The sequence below is a fragment of the Notothenia rossii genome, assembly GCF_949606895.1.
Source record: "Notothenia rossii genome assembly, chromosome: 9".
Classification (NCBI taxonomy): Eukaryota; Metazoa; Chordata; class Actinopteri; order Perciformes; family Nototheniidae; genus Notothenia; species Notothenia rossii.
The window spans coordinates 40,831,691-40,850,517 of record NC_136907.1 but is presented as its reverse complement, the minus strand read 5'-3'; the positions used below and the strand labels follow the sequence as shown (position 1 = coordinate 40,850,517).

Sequence of the window (18,827 nt, the reverse complement as noted above, 5' to 3'; positions counted from 1 at the left end):
AGCTATTTTTTACGAGTGGGGAGCGGACCTCACCTCCTCTAGGGGGGTCCGGGGGTGCTCCCCCGGGAAGATTTTTTTAAATATTGAAATTAAAAGCATCAATCTGGTGCACTTTGAGAGCAACATTAAGAGATCTATGGATACGTCTCTCAACATCCATATGAAACACAACTGTAATCAGATGTTCTTTTTCTTTATGGATATTTTACAAATCACTCCCCTTTCAAACTCTATTCTTGTTTTAGTGCCATATAGTATTTCAAAACCGTTTTTCCTTTATTCTCTTGTTTTTTTTATAACGATAATGATCATATGAAGGTGTGCCGCGAAATAATCTTTTTGAATAATTTGTGACCAAACCATTTGAGACCGTTTGATAACTTAGACTAAAGTTAACTATCTAAACACTCAGAGTTTAGCTCAACTGAGTCTCTCAGTCTGAGAGGAGAGGACCCTCCTCCAGCTTGTTTTGGAACAAACAGCTCCTTATGTCCGTTAGTGCAGGTAGCGAACCAGATGCTAACAACACGGTCCCTGCTGGCACCGGTCTCTCTCTCTCTCTCTCTCTCTCTCTCTCTCTCTCTCTCTCTCTCTCTCTCTCTCTCTCTCTCTCTCTCTCTCTCTCTCTCTCTGTCTCTCTGTCTCTCTGTCTCTATGATTGTGAGTGGACTGGTGAGTATAGAGGAGAGTGATCGTTTAAAGTTTACAACTTTTCAAACCATTGTTAACAATTCACTTTTCTGTGGGTGATAGTTTATGTCTTTGTGCATCATTTCACCGACTTTGGTGTTTTTTGGTGGTGGTGTTTGGTTGCACTGGTGAATTGTTTGTCTAGCGGCTGCAGTCACGCCGCCCGGCATGGCGTTCCGTGGCAGCTGCGCTGGGTTAGAGAAGCTGACTCGCCAACACGCCATCAAGCTCTCTCCACCTGTCGGTGTGTCGGTGGAGTAGTGTTGTCTGGCTGTGGGGGCTGTGGTGGGATATGGCAGAGTTAAATCTGCCTCCCGCATGAACAGTGCAGTGGTTATTTTTTTAGACTGCACAGAGAAAGCTAACCAGCTGGTGGAGAGCGGGCTAGTGATTAAAGGGACGCTGTTACCCGTACTACCCCTTGTCACTCCAGCTAAAAAAGTAATCATCTCTAATGTACCCCCGTTTCTGAAAAACGAGTTGTTGGAGAGAGAGCTGGCTCGACACGGGCAGCTTGCGTCTCCCATTAAGTTGATCCCCCTGGGCTTTAAATCTCGGCACCTCAAGCATGTTGTGTCTTTTAGGAGACAGGTGCTTATGGTCCTGAAGAAGGATGAAGCGGAACTTAATCTAGCTCTCAAGTTTAAAATTGATGATTTTGTGTATACTGTCCATGTTACGTCTGACATTTTGAGATGTTATGGTTGTGGAGCGGCAGGACACCAGATCCGCGCGTGCCAGGAGAGGGCGGGTGACGCGCCCGTGGTGTCTGCGCTCGCAGCCGGCCCGACAGTGCCCGCGGCGGAGCCGCTACCGGTTGCCTTGTCCACGGCCGGGCCGCCGGTGCTGGGGTCCGCGCCGCTGGGGTCCGCGCCCGCGGCGGAGCCGCTGCAGGTCCTTTTGTCCACGGCCGGGCCGCCGGTGCTGGGGTCCACGCCCGCGGCGGTGCCGCTGCAGGTCCTTTTGTCCACGGCCGGGCCGCCGGTGCTGGGGTCCGCGCCTGCTACGGAGCCGCTGCCGGTTGCTTTGTCCACGGCAGGGCCCGCGCCCGCGGCGGAAACACCGGTGGTGGAACCGCAGGTCAGTCGGTCCTTGGCAGAGCCAACGGTTTCACGCGTAGAAAGCACACAGGCAGCCGGTACACACAGTATCACACACACAGACACTCAGGTCACACAGAAAGCAGATAGTGAGCACACTGCAGCCAGAGTGGCTGAGTCTGTTCGAGAGGATGTGGTAATGGATGAGGATTTGCTAAGGTTACCTGTTAAAAGGAAAAACGAACAAGTGAGCAAAGGAAGTGTGGCTCAAAAAGGGAAGGTGTCTGTGAGCCTCTCCGCTCACACAGGGTTCAAATAGGGACGGAAAGAGCAGGTTGGTTGAACACAGGCGTTTATTAACTCCAAACACAAATATACGCGGGTCTCAAACGTTGCCCGGGTGGGAACCTTAACAGGTCCTTTGGCGAACTTCCAGGATCCCGCCTACTGCGAAACAGACCAGAACCAGGTTAAGACATGCTTTTATTCCGGCACTGATTACCTGATTCCGATCAGCTGTCTGGCCTCCGGCCGAGCCACTCCCTTCACTCCAGCAGCCAGCGCCCAAACCACACCCCGCTGCCACATACCCCCACCGCCCGACTCAGGCCGGGATCCCGCCGGCCGCAAGCTGACTCTCCCCCCCCCCCCCCTCCGCCGAGCGAGAGAGGAAATCAGCCACGACCATCCGGTTACCCGGCCTGTGGATCACCTTGAAGTTGAAAGGCTGTAACGCCAGATACCACCTAGTGATCCGAGCGTTGGCATCCTTCATGCGGTGGAGCCACTGGAGCGGGGCATGGTCCGACCAGAGGGTGAAAGGGCGCCCCAGGAGGTAGTACCGCAGGGCGCCGACTGCCCACCGCCCACCGTATGGCGAGGCACTCCTTTTCCACCGTACTGTAGTTCACCTCCCTCTGGGCGAGCTTACGGCTAATGTACAGTACGGGGCGGTCGACCCCCTCTACGTGCTGGGACAAAACGGCCCCCACCCCACTGTTCGAGGCGTCGGTCTGCAACACAAAAGGGAGAGAGAAGTCAGGAGAATACAGAAGCGGCTTACCACAGAGGGCTTTTTTAACCCTCTCAAACGCCAGCTGACACCGCTCCGTCCACTGGACCGGATCTGAAGCACCCTTTCGGGTCAGGTCGGTCAGGGGACTGGTCAGCTCCGAAAAGGACGGGATGAACCCCCTGTAGTAGCCGGCCAGCCCCATGAACCTCCTGACCTCTTTTTTCGTCTTGGGCGCCAGACAGGCTGAAATGGCGGTTGTTTTCTCTATCTGTGGCCGCACCTGCCCACCGCCCAAGTGGTACCCCAGATACCGTACCTCCCTCCGTCCAACCGCACACTTCTTCGGGTTGGCCGTGAGCCCCGCCGGCCTCAGGGACTCGAGCACCGCCCCCACCTGCTGCATATGCTGCTCCCATGTCTCACTGTGAATGATGACATCATCCAAGTAAGCAGCAGCATATGCAGAGTGGGGACGCAGCACCCGGTCCATGAGCCGCTGGAAGGTGGCTGGAGCTCCGAACAACCCGAAAGGAAGTGTGATGAATTGGTATAAACCATACGGAGTGGAGAAGGCCGTTTTTTCCTTAGACTCTGGAGAAAGGGGAATCTGCCAATAGCCTTTGGTTAAATCCAGTGTCATGTAAAAGCGAGCAGTGCCTAGCCGATCCAGGAGTTCGTTGACCCGGGGCATTGGATAAGCATCAAATTTGGACACCTCGTTCATCCTGCGGTAGTCCACACAGAACCGGATTGACCCGTCGGACTTACGTACCAGCACGACGGGGCAACACCAGTCACTGGTGGACTCTTCTATCACTCCCATCTCTAGCATAGCCTGAAGCTCCGCCTGAATAATTTTCCTCCTGTGTTCAGGCAGCCGATAGGGCCGTGAACGAATGGCCACGCCCGGGGGCGTTTCTATGCGGTGGTGTATGAGAGAGGTGCGCCCTGGCAGCGTAGAGAACACGTCGGCAAACTGCCTTTGCAACGAAGCAACGTCTGCTCTCTGGCCCGGTGAGAGATTGTCGCCACAACAGACCGGGGCTACTTTGTTACTTTTAATGACCTCCGGTCCCAACTCATCTCTCTCAATCACCGTGGTGGCCAGAGAAACCGACGCCACCTCCCTCCATGCTTTCAGGAGGTTAAGGTGGTAAATCTGTGTTGCTCCCCCCCTGTCAGAACACACCACCTCATAATCTACGTCCCCCACTCGTCGTGTGACCACGAAGGGTCCTTGCCACTTGGTGAGTAGTTTAGAGCTAGAGGATGGGAGTAATACAAGCACTTTATCTCCCGGTGAAAATTGTCTCAGTTTCGACCCTCTGTTGTACAGGCGCTGCTGACGTTCCTGAGCCTGGAGCAAATTCTCCCGTGATATCTGCCCCAGTGAGTGGAGTTTTGCTCGCAGGTCCATAACGTACTGTATTTCGTTCTTACTGGTGCTTGGACCCTCCTCCCAGTTTTCCTTAACTAGGTCCAAAACACCCCGGGGCTTCCTACCAAATAACAGCTCTAAGGGAGAAAATCCCGTGGACGACTGGGGCACCTCCCGCACTGCAAACAACAGAGGATCTAGCCATTTATCCCAATTACGGCTATCTTCGTGAACGAACTTACGAACCATGTTCTTTAGTGTTTTGTTAAACCGTTCCACCAGGCCGTCGGTATGCGGATGGTAAACACTAGTCCGTATTGAATGGACGCCCAATAGTTCACACAGCTCGCGTAGTGTGCGTGACATAAACTGTGTGCCCTGGTCAGTCAGGATCTCTTTCGGGATCCCGACTCGGGAGATAATGTGAAACAGTGCCTGCGCGGCGCTCTTTGCAGAGATATTACGCAGCGGCACTGCCTCGGGATATCGCGTTGCATAATCCACTAGGACTAGTACAAAGCGATATCCCCGTGCACTCCGGTCTAATGGCCCGATGAGGTCCATACCAACTCTCTCAAAAGGCACCTCAATCAATGGTAACGGGCGCAAAGGCGCTCTGGGGATGGCCGGCGGGTTAACCAGCTGACATTCACGGCAAGATGCACACCACCGCTTCACATCTGCGTGAATGCCCGGCCAATAAAATCGGGCCATTATCCGGTGTAGTGATTTGTCGTACCCTAGGTGACCTGACATGGGGTTATAATGAGCCGCCTGGAAAACCATTTCCCGATGGCTTTTTGGCACCAACAACTGGGTATTTATCTCTCCTGTCTGTGTGTCATGGCTTACACGATACAGCCTGTCCCTAACCACCGTAAAGTGTGGGTGAGTGAGTGCTGCGTTTGGGTGTAGCTGGGAGCCATCAATACTCACCACCTGGCCGAAGGCGTGCTGAAGGGTCTCGTCCCTCGACTGTTTGAGGGGGAAATCCTCCATGGGAAACACCAGCGGGTCCAGAGGGACCTCCGCGGCCCCCTCCGTGTCCGTTTCCCCCTCGATGTCGTCAGCCGCCTCCGACTCTCCACTAAACACAGCACACAACTCACATTTCCCTGCCGTCCGTGAACGCACCCCCATAGCCCCCCGCTAGCTTAGCAAACGTAAGGCGAGTGCTAACTCCAGCCCTGACTCTATGCTTTTTCCCCTTATAAGACATTTCCAGCGTCACCTCCGGGTACTTGTGAATATCCCCATGCACACACCTCACCTTCACCCACGGTGCTTCAATCAATGCCCCAGGCCGAACCAGGTGCTGATGTATCATCGTCTGATTACAGCCTGTGTCCATCAGAGCCTGGTGTGTACCCCCCTGTATACATACCAGTATACGGTACGTCCCTTCCAAATCGGGGGAGGCAACTGGCGGTCCTGCAACCCGAACCAGCTGTCCGACCTCCATGAGAGGACACTCCCGTCGGAAGTGGCCGGGCTGCCCGCACCGCCAGCAATCCTGCCCTGACGTCTGAGGAGCCCCCCGTGGTGCCGGACGACCAGAAGCGTAGGCCGGACCCTGGGGAGAGATAAAAACAGGAGGGTAAGGTAGAGCTAGGGGGGAAAGTGTCGGGGCTGCGGGGTTGGGGCTGTGTGATGGTGGGGAGGGAAGGGCAGCTGCTCCAGGAAACCTCCTCCTCGGGGCTGGGACAGGTCTGCCCGCTGAGAAAGCTGGTGGTTGGGGCTCCTCTTTCATGCTCCGCCGGGGAAGCGAGAGGTGGTCCTCCGCGAGGACGACGGCTGCTTCCAGGTTGGCGGGGCGATGGCACTGGACCCAATTCACCGTCGAAGATGGCAGGCCGGCGATTAACTGCTCAAGCGCCACCTGCCCGACGACTTCCTCAGCGGAGCGCACCCCCGGCTGGAGCCAGCGGCTCGCTGCATCCAGGAGCCGCTGCGCGTAGGAGAAGGGCCGGTCAGCGTCCTCGAAGGGGAGGGCCCGGAACCGGCGGCGATGTCCCTCTGGCGTGCTGCCAAGCCGGTCCAGGATGGCCTTCCTCAGATGCCGGTACACATGCCGAGAGGCTGCTGGCAGGCTGTGGGCGGCTAGCTGCGCACTCCCAGATAGCAGAGGCAATAGCCGCGCTGCCCACTCCTCCTCCGGCCACCCGCACGCCGCCGCTGTGCCCTCAAAGATGTCCAGGTATGCCTCCGGATCATCCTCTGCCGTCAATTTCTGGAGGGCAATTGAAGGCGGTCGGGCCGGGTTGGTAGCGGGATCGGCCTCCCGAGCGGCCGGACGCTGCAGCAGCTCCCGTAGGAGAGCCCGGTCCTCGCGCTGGCTCGAGGCGATCCCGAGTAGATCCTCGCTCTGCTGTCGCTGTAATGCTGTGGTGGTCTCCTGCATGTGAGCGAGACGTTGGAGGGCCTCACCCAGCGGGGTTTCCCCTTCCGACATGATGTCCCTGTTCAGGCGCCACTGTGAGCCTCTCCGCTCACACAGGGTTCAAATAGGGACGGAAAGAGCAGGTTGGTTGAACACAGGCGTTTATTAACTCCAAACACAAATATACGCGGGTCTCAAACGTTGCCCGGGTGGGAACCTTAACAGGTCCTTTGGCGACCTTCCAGGATCCCGCCTACTGCGAAACATACCAGAACCAGGTTACGACATGCTTTTATACCTGATTCCGATCAGCTGTCTGGCCTCCGGCCGAGCCACTCCCTTCACTCCAGCAGCCAGCGCCCAAACCACACCCCGCTGCCACAGTGTCAAAGAAGGAGTCGCTGTGTTCCTCCTCTCAGCCAGAGGGAGTCTCAGAGAACTCAGAGGACAGTGACAGTGAGTCATTCTTTGACATCGTTGAGGTAGCAAAGGGAGAGGAGTACTCTTTCCAGAGGATCAGATCCTTCCTGGCGGAAACTAAGGGGTGGAGGGGGGTGAAATTAGAGGATTTTTTTTACTGATTTGCAGATCTTTCACAATTCTGCCAGGGTTCTCATGCGGCGCAAAGAAACCTTAGGGGAACCTTTCTCCAGTGGCCCAGAGAAGGCTTGGTTAAAGAAGATACTTCAGAGGATTAGAGAGGAAACTGCAAAGAAAGATGAATAAGTACATCTTGGTTTTATTTTTTATTTTTCTTCAGCCAGGTTTTTGATTTTGTTAGGATGCCACTATAATTTCATAATAAGTAACATAAAGATGGGCTCTTTAAACATTAACGGTGCTCGAGGGGATGCTAAGAGAGCACTTTTATTTACTTTAACAGGAAACAAGAGTTTAAATGTGACGTTTCTCCAGGAAACTCACAGTACTGCTGAGAACGAGAGTGACTGGAGGAGGGAATGGGGGGGGGAGGGCTTCTTCAGCCATAAGCGCAGCAATAGTGGAGGGGTTGCCATTCTCTTTGCGAGGGGCTTTACACCCTTCTCCTGTACGGTCGATGAGGTCATCCCAGGACACTTGCTCAAAATAAATGCTGAATTTGAAAAAGTTTAAATATGTTTTATAAATATTTATGCTCCCAGTGTGGGCGCAGAGAGGCTTTTGTTTTTTGAGAAACTGAAACACACTCTTAGCACCTGTGATAGTGAGGAGTATCTGTTCCTGGGGGGTGACTTCAACTGCACAGAGAACCCTGTGCCGGATAGGAACCACCAGGAACTGCATGCTGCCTCGATGAGTGCCTTAATAAGATTAACAGAAAGCTTTGAGCTGTGTGATGTTTGGAGGCACTTCCACCCGGGCCAGCGGCAGTACACGTGGGTGCACTCCAGGGATAACCTGTTGTCTCTAGCTAGGCTGGATCGTGTCTATGTTTTTAATTATCACATTAATGTAAGCCGAAGCTGCTCCATCAGTCCAGTGGGAATCTCTGACCATTCCCTTGTACAAGTCTCCGTTTTTATTAATCATGTTAAGTGTAATAGTGCGTATTGGCACTTTAATGCTTCTCTGTTGGCCGACAACCATTTAAAAAATGTTTTAAAATTATTTTGGGAAAACTACCGTTTATCTAAGAGTGAGTACAATTCTCTTCAGCAGTGGTGGGATGTAGGTAAAGTGAAGATCAAGCAGCTTTGCCTACAGTACACTTTCAATGTCACAAAGGACATGGCTAGATCTCTGAGAGCTCTGGAGAGAGAAGTTGTGGAGCTGCAGGAGAGCGAGAACATGTTGAAGTTTTCAAAATTAAAAACTCAGCTCTGTCTGACCTGCTGGGGTTTTCTGCTCAGGGTGCTCTAGCGACGAGGCTGAGAAAAGTGATGGAGCATGTCATTCACGTAGACCAGACATACTATGTACCCAGCAGGTTGATAACTGACAACATGACTCTAATTCGAGATGTTTTGGACCTCTCCGGTTCATTGGGCTGTGAGCTTGGTCTGATTTCTCTAGACCAAGAAAAGGCTTTTGACCGAGTTGAACACCAGTACTTGTGGCAGACGCTGGAAGCTTTTGGGTTCAGCTCTGGTCTCATAGCCAAGATCCAGGTCTTGTACAGGGACATTGAGAGTGTACTGAAGATAAACGGTAGTTTGTGTGCTCCTTTTGAAGCTCAGAGAGGAGTCCGACAGGGCTGCTCTTTGTCCGGGATGCTCTACTCCCTGGCCATAGAGCCCTTTTTACACCGGTTAAGGTCAAAGTTACAGGGTTTCTCTTTTCCTGGCTGTAGGGATGTTTTTAAATTGTCTGCGTATGCGGATGACATCAGGGTCTTTGTTAAAAAACAAGATGACATCAATGTTTTAACTGAAACTGTGAGCAATTTTTGCAAAATCTCATCTGCTCGAGTCAACTGGGGGAAAAGTGAGGGCTTAGCAGTAGGAGAGGGCAGTATTGACAGCTTGTTGTTACCTGCGGGCCTTGGTTGGAAAAGGGCAGGGGTAAAGTACCTGGGAATTTATCTTGGTGATGACACGTTTCGTTTGAAAAACTGGGACGGGCTTATAAAGAAAGTGGAAGGCCGGTTAAAGAAGTGGAAGTGGATCCTTCCCAAACTTTCTTTTAAAGGGCGTATCCTTATTTCAAACAACCTTGTTTCCTCCATGCTGGCTCACCGGCTGGCATGCACCGACCCACCCGTAAACCTGCTGTCCAGGGTGCAGGCTCTCATGGTGGACTTCTTCTGGGACCGCATGCTCTGGGTCCCTCAGAGCGTCCTGTTCCTGCCAAAGGAGGAGGGGGAACATGGCCTGGTTCACCTGGCAAGCAGAGGGGCTGCTTTCAGGCTCCGGTTTGTCCAGAGGTTCCTGACTGGACCTGCTGACCTGGTCTGGAGACCCGTAGCTCGGGCCTTATTGGAACACTGTGGTGGGCTGGGTCTGGCTGAGTCGCTGTTCCTAATGGACCTAAAAGGATTACGCCTGAACAATCTCTCGGGTTTCTATGGAGGTCTCTTCAAGGTGTGGGGACTACTCAAAAAAGAGAGACCAGAGTGCTGTGGCTCACTGTTCTGGCTCCTCAGAGAGCCGGTGGTCCGTGGATCTTGGTTTGTCTGTGGAGTAGGGCCTTCTCTACAACAGAGACTCTGTGAGGAGAGGATCCTCACGCTGGGCCAGGTGGTGGAGGTGTGTGGCCTCCGTCTGGACAACGCTGCAGGCCTGGCCTCACGTCTCGAGCCTCAGGTCAGTCCGGGTGGTCAGCCTCCTGCTGCAGAGCTGGAAACAGCAGCTCAGCCAATCAGAGCTGGCGCTGATCGCTGCTCACTGTAACGGACTGAAGTCTCCAAATGACAATGACTCTTTTCCAGAGATGCAATGTTTTCCTGACCTTAGTTGTGAGAGTTTTTGGGTTAAAGTTGGACAATGTTACTGATTTTAAGTTTTTGCACCATGTCCAACAAAACATTTTATTATTTGGTGACAAAGGTGCTGAATCAGAGCAGACTCCAGGAGCGAGTGGACACCCGGTGGAGAGCCCATCTGGGCCTGACTGAGGCTCTCAGAGGCCTGAGTGGAGAGCGCTCTACAAGCCTCCGCTGACTAAGAGGGGGTGGGGACCTCCAGTGGCGGATTCTCCACGCTGCGGTAGCTGTAAATGCGTTTGTTTCAGTTATCAACCCTACAGTGTCTGACGCCTGTCCTTTCTGTGTACAGAGGGAAACCATTTTCTTCATTGTTTTACGGAATGTGGTCGACTCCTTTGTCTTTTTCAGTTACTCACTCAGATGTTGATTTTGTTTAATGTGGTTTTTTCTAAGACAATGTTCATTTTGGGTTGTAGGTACAGTCAGAAGCAGAAGTGCAAAAGTCAGCTTTTGAATTTTTTGTTGGGGCAGGCTAAAATGGCCATTTCCCTCAGCAGGAGGAATAAAGTTGCGGAATCATTGGATACCGATGCAGTTTCGATTTTCAAGCGGATGGTTAAAGCAAGACTGAAAGCGGACTACGGTAACTTTTGCTTGATAAAAAATGTGGGAGAATTTGAGGCCATGTGGTGCCTTAAAAATGCTTTGTTCTGTGGAGAATGAGGATCTTATTTTCAGTCGTTGTCTGAACTGACAATGTGTGTCAATGTGTCTGTTTGGTTATTTGCTTTGTGAATAAAAGTGGTTTGAAAAATCTAAATCTCTCTCTCTCTCTCTCTGGCCATTTCTCAATCGCGAGTACACATGCTGCAGAGCAACTATTTCAAGTATACTACGTCATAGAGTGGCGCAGAATGCTGGGCGTTTAACATGCATTTAAACAGTCCTTCGGCGCCACTCGATGACGTAGTTATACTTGAAATAGTTGCTCTGCAGCAGTTTTACTTGCGATTGAGAAACGGCACTCTCTCTCTCTCACCCTCTCTCTCTCTCTCTCTCTCTCTCTCTCTCTCTTCTCTCTCTCTCTCTCTCTCTCTCTCTCTCTCATCTCTCTCTCTCTCTCTCTCTCATCTCTCTCTCTCTCTCTCTCTCTCACACACACACTAAATGTGCTATTTCCACATACACAGAGCCGAGCTTGAATGACACAAGCACACTTTTATTTCCATGCACCTCTCTGATTGGGTCTGGTGTCTTGCCTCTGTTGCATTCACTGAAGACGGGAAATTACAGTCCTGCCGTCCTCTCTAGTGTCATGATGAGGTTCACGTAAAGCACGGTTAATGTATTATGTATATTATTGAGGTAGAATTGTCCGGGGCTACAGAAAAAAACATTTGGGACAGGGCCAAAATATTATTTTACCGACAATGTGGAATTTGTTGGCTACATATTACACAGATTATGCACAGCGGGAGAAGCAATAACCGTCAAATAATAATTCAGAAAGGGGAGCTCTGCACCGCCTGCCTGCCGCTAGGGGGTGCTATAGCGCCCTCAGTACCCTCCTTCCCGCGCCCATGAGGGGGGGGTCTCCTGTCCCGGGTATAAACACACTGACACACTGCCTGAGGAAGGTTATGTGTACTTTTTTCGGACCACTTGTTTATTTATTTTGGTGACGATCCGACCTTCATGCTGCTACTCTGGTTCAAACTGCATCCACCAAACAATATGATTTGGCTCCACCTCTCCAAAAGAACCAACACTTCTGACACGGTGTGAAATGTCCTTTTTAGCTGTTCTGTCGTCATTTCCTGCGATCTTCTTCATGCAGTCAGTTTAAATGAATATTAATACGGGGCGTTTCTTTGACTATTAATAGGTACATATGGGGTGTTACGTGAAGCCCGCAAAAGTTGCGCCGCATTACAGAATATTTTTGTGCTTATGCACTTCCTTTGTTCCTGTGTACGCCATCTTTTCACGTCAATCCTACGCAAAGTTTTATAAATGAGGCATGGGATGGATTTAAATCTTCCAGTTATATAAAAAATTCACCCCACCATACAGTTTTCATAACTGAGTAGTTATCTATGAGCCCAAACCTGTTTTTTGTACCAGGCTGTAAACATGTTCCATTTCCTCTATAAAGTAGAGCCTTTTTAAAGCCCTTCTGGAGCCAGCCTCAAGCAGCCATTCAAGGAGCTTGGCTGGCATGCAGTTGATGGCTCTTCCATGTTTGCTTCATTTTCCAGCCAATGTTGCCACTGGATGCAGTCTATATGACTTGATGTGTTTAGTCTTTTTGGTGTGTTTGTAAAAAGCCAGCGTAAACACAAAGGAGATCAGAACTTAAAGGTTACAATGTGTACTTTTTGTCATTAGTCCAAATAATTTAACTTGTGATGTACTTGCGCTCACATATATCTCTAGGTTTTGTTGTCCTGGAACTATGGCTCCATTCAGGTCCATGCTCTTGTTCTGCCTAATACAGGATAAAGAATCTTCATGCCCAGATTATAGAGAAAGATGCTATGATCAAGGTGCTTCACCAGCGCTCCAAGAAGGAGCCCATCAAGTCAGGTGCGCAATCTGCTATGAGGCCCTCCAAGTCCCTGATGTCCATTTCGAAACACTGGGCTCCGGTGGTTCAGGACTGCTCTCTCAAAGCCTCGGCCTCAGTAGCTCGCCGATCACTGAAGAACGCAAGGACACCAGCTGGAAGGGCAGCCTAGGTAATAACCAATATTTATTACCATGTGTGAGCCTTTTTTTGAGAACAGCTGATGGATTTCACTTTTAACAACTGATCTCTGCTCCTGTTCCTGCAGGGGTTTTGCTTGGTTCTGAGTTTCGGACAGAGTCCATCAGGACTGATTCAATCTCTTCATCCCCTTCACCAGTGCTTCCTTCCACCCCCAATGAATGCAGGCCATTCGAAGACAGGCAGCAGGGACGAGCTGCACACAGACAGACAAAGGACAAAGTCAGGACAATAGCAAACCCAGCACGCCCGCCGCGCGCAGAGCATGACTCTGCCTGCTCGTCTGTCCAGCCCAAGCCCAGTCTACATCCCCGACCCAGCCTGGCAGGTCAGCTCAAACTGTTTTGTCAGACATGTCAGTATAATCTGAGAGATGTTTTAGGCTCTGATCACACCGCAATAACTTGGAGGAGTCAGGCAAAGGTCTAAAGCACTCAAAAAACAAATGGACCCAATGAGTAAACCCTGTAGAACCCCTGAATCAAGCAATGTTTAAATATCAGTCTTTCCCTGTTAGGACACAGAACAGAGGGGTCTATGGACTGTAGGCTAAGCTTGCTAACTAAAACTGTGATTAAAATGTAGTTAAAAATGATCAAGATCTATTAAGTGTATACAAAAAATGGGGCTTAAAAACTGGATGAATTATACAAGCTTTTGTAAGACAACCAGATGATTAAAGGAATCCACGTGAGGATGTTTTCCAATGGTTGAAAAAACATTTGAAAACACTGTTAAAGATTTTCCTGAAGATTTATATGAACAGATATTTACCTTTTGATGCCAGACATATTTAGACATTAATAGTTAAATGTTACGTATAAAAATGTAACATTAAACTGTTCAGGATGTTTGTATCAGGAGCTAGTTATCCACAGGGGTCTCTTCTCCTCTACAAAACCAGCGATTTAAACCTTCCAAAAATACTGTTGTCAGTGTTTGTCCCATTTTTTGGGTGTTAGGTTTACTTATGGCGCTTTTTCCACTGCAGGACCTAGCACGGCTTAGTACGGTATGGTTAGGCCTTGGTAGGCCAGGCTCACTTTATGCTGCGTTTCCATTACAGTTTAGTACTGGGGTAGTAACTATAGTAACGCAGTGTAGGCTGGTGCGATCGGCTGTTCGGTCGGGCGGAGCGACGCCTCGAAAACTGCCATAACGTCATCTTCAATTCGAACCACAAAACATCAGCCGTTAGCTGTTAGCACTCAGAGCTCACAGCTCCTCATATCTGTTCAGAAACTCGACAAAAGTTAAACAAGTACAAACCACAGACTGTCTGTGTCATGGCGAATACAGTCACTGGTTTATTTATGTCTGTAGGCCGTTGTTGTGAGTGTGGACCATAGACTGTATATATAAATGGACGTAGTGTCCGTGACGTCACCCATAGGATTCTGCAGAGTTGCCGAGAAGCCCTTAGTAGGCGGAGTCGGCCACTAACGCTTGATAGCGATGTCAGAGTCTAATCCCGCCTGCTCCAAATAAGGGCAAAGAGGCGGAGCCGAGGCAGGACCTGCTGCCTCCGAATTGGAAGTAAAACAGAGCTAGCTCAGGCTAAGAAGCTAAGCTAACATGAAATAAATGCATACCAAGTTACTGCTAACAGTGTAGTTCCCCTATTAAAACTTTACATTCATAATCAAATGAGACAATCTGCAAGAGAATTAGCTATATTTTGTTATTCTTAATGCTTGTCATTCACACGTTAAGAAAAGAAGTACCAATACATAGCAGGACAATTGTGGCGATGTTCAGCTTAATAAGCCTTGTTTCAACATAATTTATTTAGCTAATACTACAGCAGGCGAACCAAGTCTGCGTTTCGCTGCATTGCTTGATCTCCAGTTATAACGACGGACTCCATCGCCCCCGACCTAACGGAGCCGCAGATGGGCTATCTCCGGGACGCTGGCTGGAGCTAGCCCCCTGCGGCTCCGTTAGCTCCGGCGGCCACCACTGGGATAATTGGGTCCCCTATTAACATTTGCTCCTGTGTAGCATTTATGGGCGTCATAGCAATAGACTATAAAAGTCGTACCCAAGGCTGAATAATAAACTAAAATGTATATGTATGTATAAAGAGTTACGTCCTTAGCTGGCTAATAAGTAACAAGCTAAGCTACCAAGCACACAAAACACCTGCGAACGGGATTAACATGTATAATATTATCATTTTAGACTTCTTGGAAGTTCTGTTAGTACATTCAAGCGCACAGCACGACATTTTAATTGTCTGGTATTTGTAACAATATTCCCTAAAAGGCACAATCACCCCGAACACGGCTAAAGCTAAAGGGTCAAGTACAGTACTATGACTAACTAACCTTGTAGACCTCTATGGTTGTAGCCTAGCAGAGTGGACAAGTTGCTGTTAGCTGACAGTGAGGCATGTACATGTCCATCAAAGTGACCACGCTCTAATTTATGCAAAAACGTTAAGACCTAATATAAATATAAAGGTCGTGTTAGAAAACAATTCACCTCACAGATTCATAATCATGAAGGTGGAATCTAACTATATCGATAAATAATATTTATTGCATCCATGGGTAGAAACATGTTTTTTTCTGCTGTAAAGTTGGGCATTTTAACATGGGGGTCTATGGAAATTGGTCCTTTCTTCAGTCAGTCCCTAGCGGCCCATGTATGAACTGCAGTGTATTGCACTTCTGTATTGGCGTCCCGGCTGTTCCCCAGAGTTTGCCGCTTGGTGTGGACCGAGCAGATACAACGTTAGCTTAGCCTGATCGATCCGATCTCCATTCAGAAAACACGCATTTTAAAAGGTTTCACGCCTGCCGTCTGTCTGCAGACTTGTCAAAGCCTTAATTCATGGTTTTTACTAACCGGTATCAGTATGTTGTTACTTCGGCATCCTTTTGAAAAGTGTATTACAATTAATTCACAGTAAAATATGTTAAATTTGTTTTAGTTGTAGCCCCCCAAGCCATCGCGTCTTGTTTGAATGATGCGAGTAAACACAGCTGACAGCCGCGGTGAAACTCGAGGGTTTAGAGCTCTGCAATAAGAGCGATTAGAGCAAAGCGAATATTCGCATCGCGTCCGGTGGGAACGCAGCATAAGTTCCAGATGGCTGTTATAAATCAGGACAAACATATCAGAAAAAGGCCTGGACCATATGACCTAAAATCTCTATCACAATAAAGTAAACAAAATTATTATTTTAGCTGTTGCACTTCACACCTGATGTTTTTTTGGTTTTGTTTTGTTTACTAAGACTGGACCATCAACAACGCTAACTAATAAAAATGTTTTGAACTGTTCTATGCAGATGTGCCAGTGTTTCACAGCAGCATCCTCGAGAGACGGTTCGCCATTCAGTCTCACCAACAGCAACTGGCTCTCCCTACAGCACCGCCGATCCAACAGGAAGTGGATAACGACATGGTGGAGATCCTCATATGACCCCATGACATCTGGAAAAAAATCATCATCCAAAATGATTGATTGGTGGACAGGTCCATCAGACAAACTCAGCAACATGTTAATCATTCCAGCTCTTCCTCCATCCTGCAGGTTTGACTGCAATGGGGGCTACAATGCTACTTCTTGTCAATTTTCAAGTACCCAGAGCACATCTATGACACATGTAAGTGTGTGCACGCGTACAGTTGTGACTCGTTTTGTAGGTTATGTTAACACTTTCAAGGTACACTTTCCAGCAAGAATCAGCAAGCAGGACAGTCAGTAAAGCAGTCAGCACTGATCTATGAAGACGTGGGGGATTCTCACATTACCTGTGAAGATGCTTCAGTTAATGAGCCCCTGCAGCATCTGAAGGTCCTGTATGTTGATGTACATTCACTGTATTTAACTTATAATGTAAAATTGGGGGAAAAGAGATAGCATGACAACACAGAGCTCTACACACATCAACCTGCCCAGCTATTACTCCTTATTCTGCTTCTTTTTTTTTTTTTAAAGATGTTTTGTTGCCATTGCGCACCATAGCCGTTCATCTTTCTAATGTTTTATCCACTGAAAACACATGCAACAGAGGTTGTTCAACAGTAATTACTAAACTACCTGTCCATGAGAGGTAAGATGCATTACAATTCATTCAAAAATATAGTGCCAGTCCAATATAATCATAGAAACAGTTTCAACATACCAGCTTCCTTATTTCTTATTTATATCAGTATTATTGTTACCCACCTGATGGAAAATCCTCCTCCACCAGTCTCTGTGAGCAGATTTGTGGAGATGTTCTCAACTTGCCACACGGAACCATCTCCATGATTCTGCTGTTGTTATCAACTTTAACTGTGATTGTCTCAACTAATAATAATCAAGCTGATAATCTCCACATCTGCCGATCTAAATGAAAGTTTTTACCATATTGGCACCCCTTTGAGTCATGACTGGATACAATATGTTTTCCTCCCAAACAGAGGGTTGAGGGCCTATCACTAAGAGTCATTTCACTCCTATTTTTATATCTTCGTTCATTCAAACCTTCCAGCCTAACTGGATTTACTTTCTTTCATTGAAACACTGTTTCTTCATTGAAAACACTGTTAATGATCATATTAGTAAAACCTAGCAAAGGCAGAAGCGTTACACTCCCTGCCATCTTATCTCAGTGTGTGCAGCTTTTTCTAATTGCATGTGTTAACCCTGTAAGGCCCCCCGGTTGTAATTTTGCAAGGTTACTTTAAGCTATTTAAATATTTACAAGTCAGTAAATGTTTTTGTTTTTTAAAGAATACATTTAAAGAAACATTTACATAGTCAAAAGGGTCCTTTTGTTCAGCCTCACAATGCTATTGTGTATTACATGTGTTTTATAGGTCTTGCCCTCTGGCCATACACTCACAAAAACTTTCTGATTCTTCAAACGAGCAAACATCTCTTTGTTTTATTGGACTGGATTTGTCAGATTCAAGTAAGTAAAAATGCCTCAAATATTGTTTTCTATATTTGGGGCTTTTACAGGGTTAATATGAAGTGGTGCTTGGAACCTAAAGATGGCAGAGTTCATTGCCTTAAATGTATTTTTTGTATGCAACTTTATAAGATGCATTTACCGCTTTCTCGTTCAAAGTGATGGATTTGACTTTGGGGACTGATGTTTGGGGGTTAAATGGTTGTTTAAAAATAAATATTCAGTCTTGATCTGCTTTTATAAAGTTAAGACAGTTAACTTGAATGAGAATTAAATAAATGAAAAGGAGTGGTTGAAAACTTCCTGTTAGATGTAACAAAAGAGAGCATTGCACTTGTATACACAAATGTATTTTTAATTGTTACATTTAAGGGTGAAGGATATCTGTATTTGTTACTGTTGTATAACTGGGTGACTAATGCTTTGTTTGAATGCACTACTTTTTGATGTTGCGGTGGGTTTCGGCTGCAAAAAGTAATTAGTGGCATTTCAGCACATTATTGAACTAAGAGAAGTTAAGCATGTGCATTTGTTTCCTTTACAACATGCAAGCAAATGATTAACGATGAACAAAACTGGTTTCAACAAGCGTCTCTCGCTGTGAGGGGGCGGGGGTCACAGTATCTGTGAACTCCCAGGGCAGTTGCAGAAGCCAAATGTATTGGCCACCTTTTTGTTGCATTTATTGCAATACTTGTTGTTTAAGAGTATTGCTATATTACTATAATACATCTGACATGACATAATGTATTTGCTGTTTATTATTTCAAACTTTAGTTACTCATGGAACTTGAATAATAACAATTAATCTAAACTATAAACTATTCTTAACTATTTACCTTGTGTATATATACAAATCGTCTATGCATTCGCTTTGTGCTGGAAGCAAATATGACTTGATTTATTTTATTTTTTCATTTGAAAATACACTTTAATGAACTTCGCAATTGTAAGATTGTGCGATATTTTAAAAAACACTTTAACGAGTCCCCATGTGCATGTGCACCATCTAATAGGCTTTGCCTGGCTCTGTTTTTGTCAACCAATACCATATTTTCACATTTTGAAAACTTCCCACTGTATGGCTGTGTTGCTTCAACCTGTTGCAGGTTGAAACTGAAACACAACAAAACCTTTGCTTTAAACTCGAGCTAAGTACAAATTCTATGCCGAATCAAATGTGTTTTTGATACATATGGTTGAAAATCACATTTCCAGCATGGTTACCTCAATTAAATTGAAGATTTTCATTGTAAACCAAAAGTGTTGGACCAAAGAAGCTCA

General features: G+C 47.7%; 1 protein-coding gene across 1 annotated transcript in view; it reads left to right on the top strand.

Moving 5' to 3' along the window:
- The window catches only part of LOC307020811 (angiomotin-like), a 93,581-nt gene extending 80,417 nt beyond the window's left edge, over positions 1-13,164 (top strand). The window contains 5 exon segments of the mRNA XM_079652396.1: positions 12,365-12,500; positions 12,503-12,605; positions 12,702-12,802; positions 12,804-12,827; positions 12,829-13,164. Coding sequence (XP_079508522.1) covers positions 12,365-12,500; positions 12,503-12,605; positions 12,702-12,802; positions 12,804-12,827; positions 12,829-12,903 — 439 coding nt within the window. The 3' untranslated portion in view covers positions 12,904-13,164.
- The last annotated feature ends 5,663 nt before the right edge of the window (positions 13,165-18,827 follow it).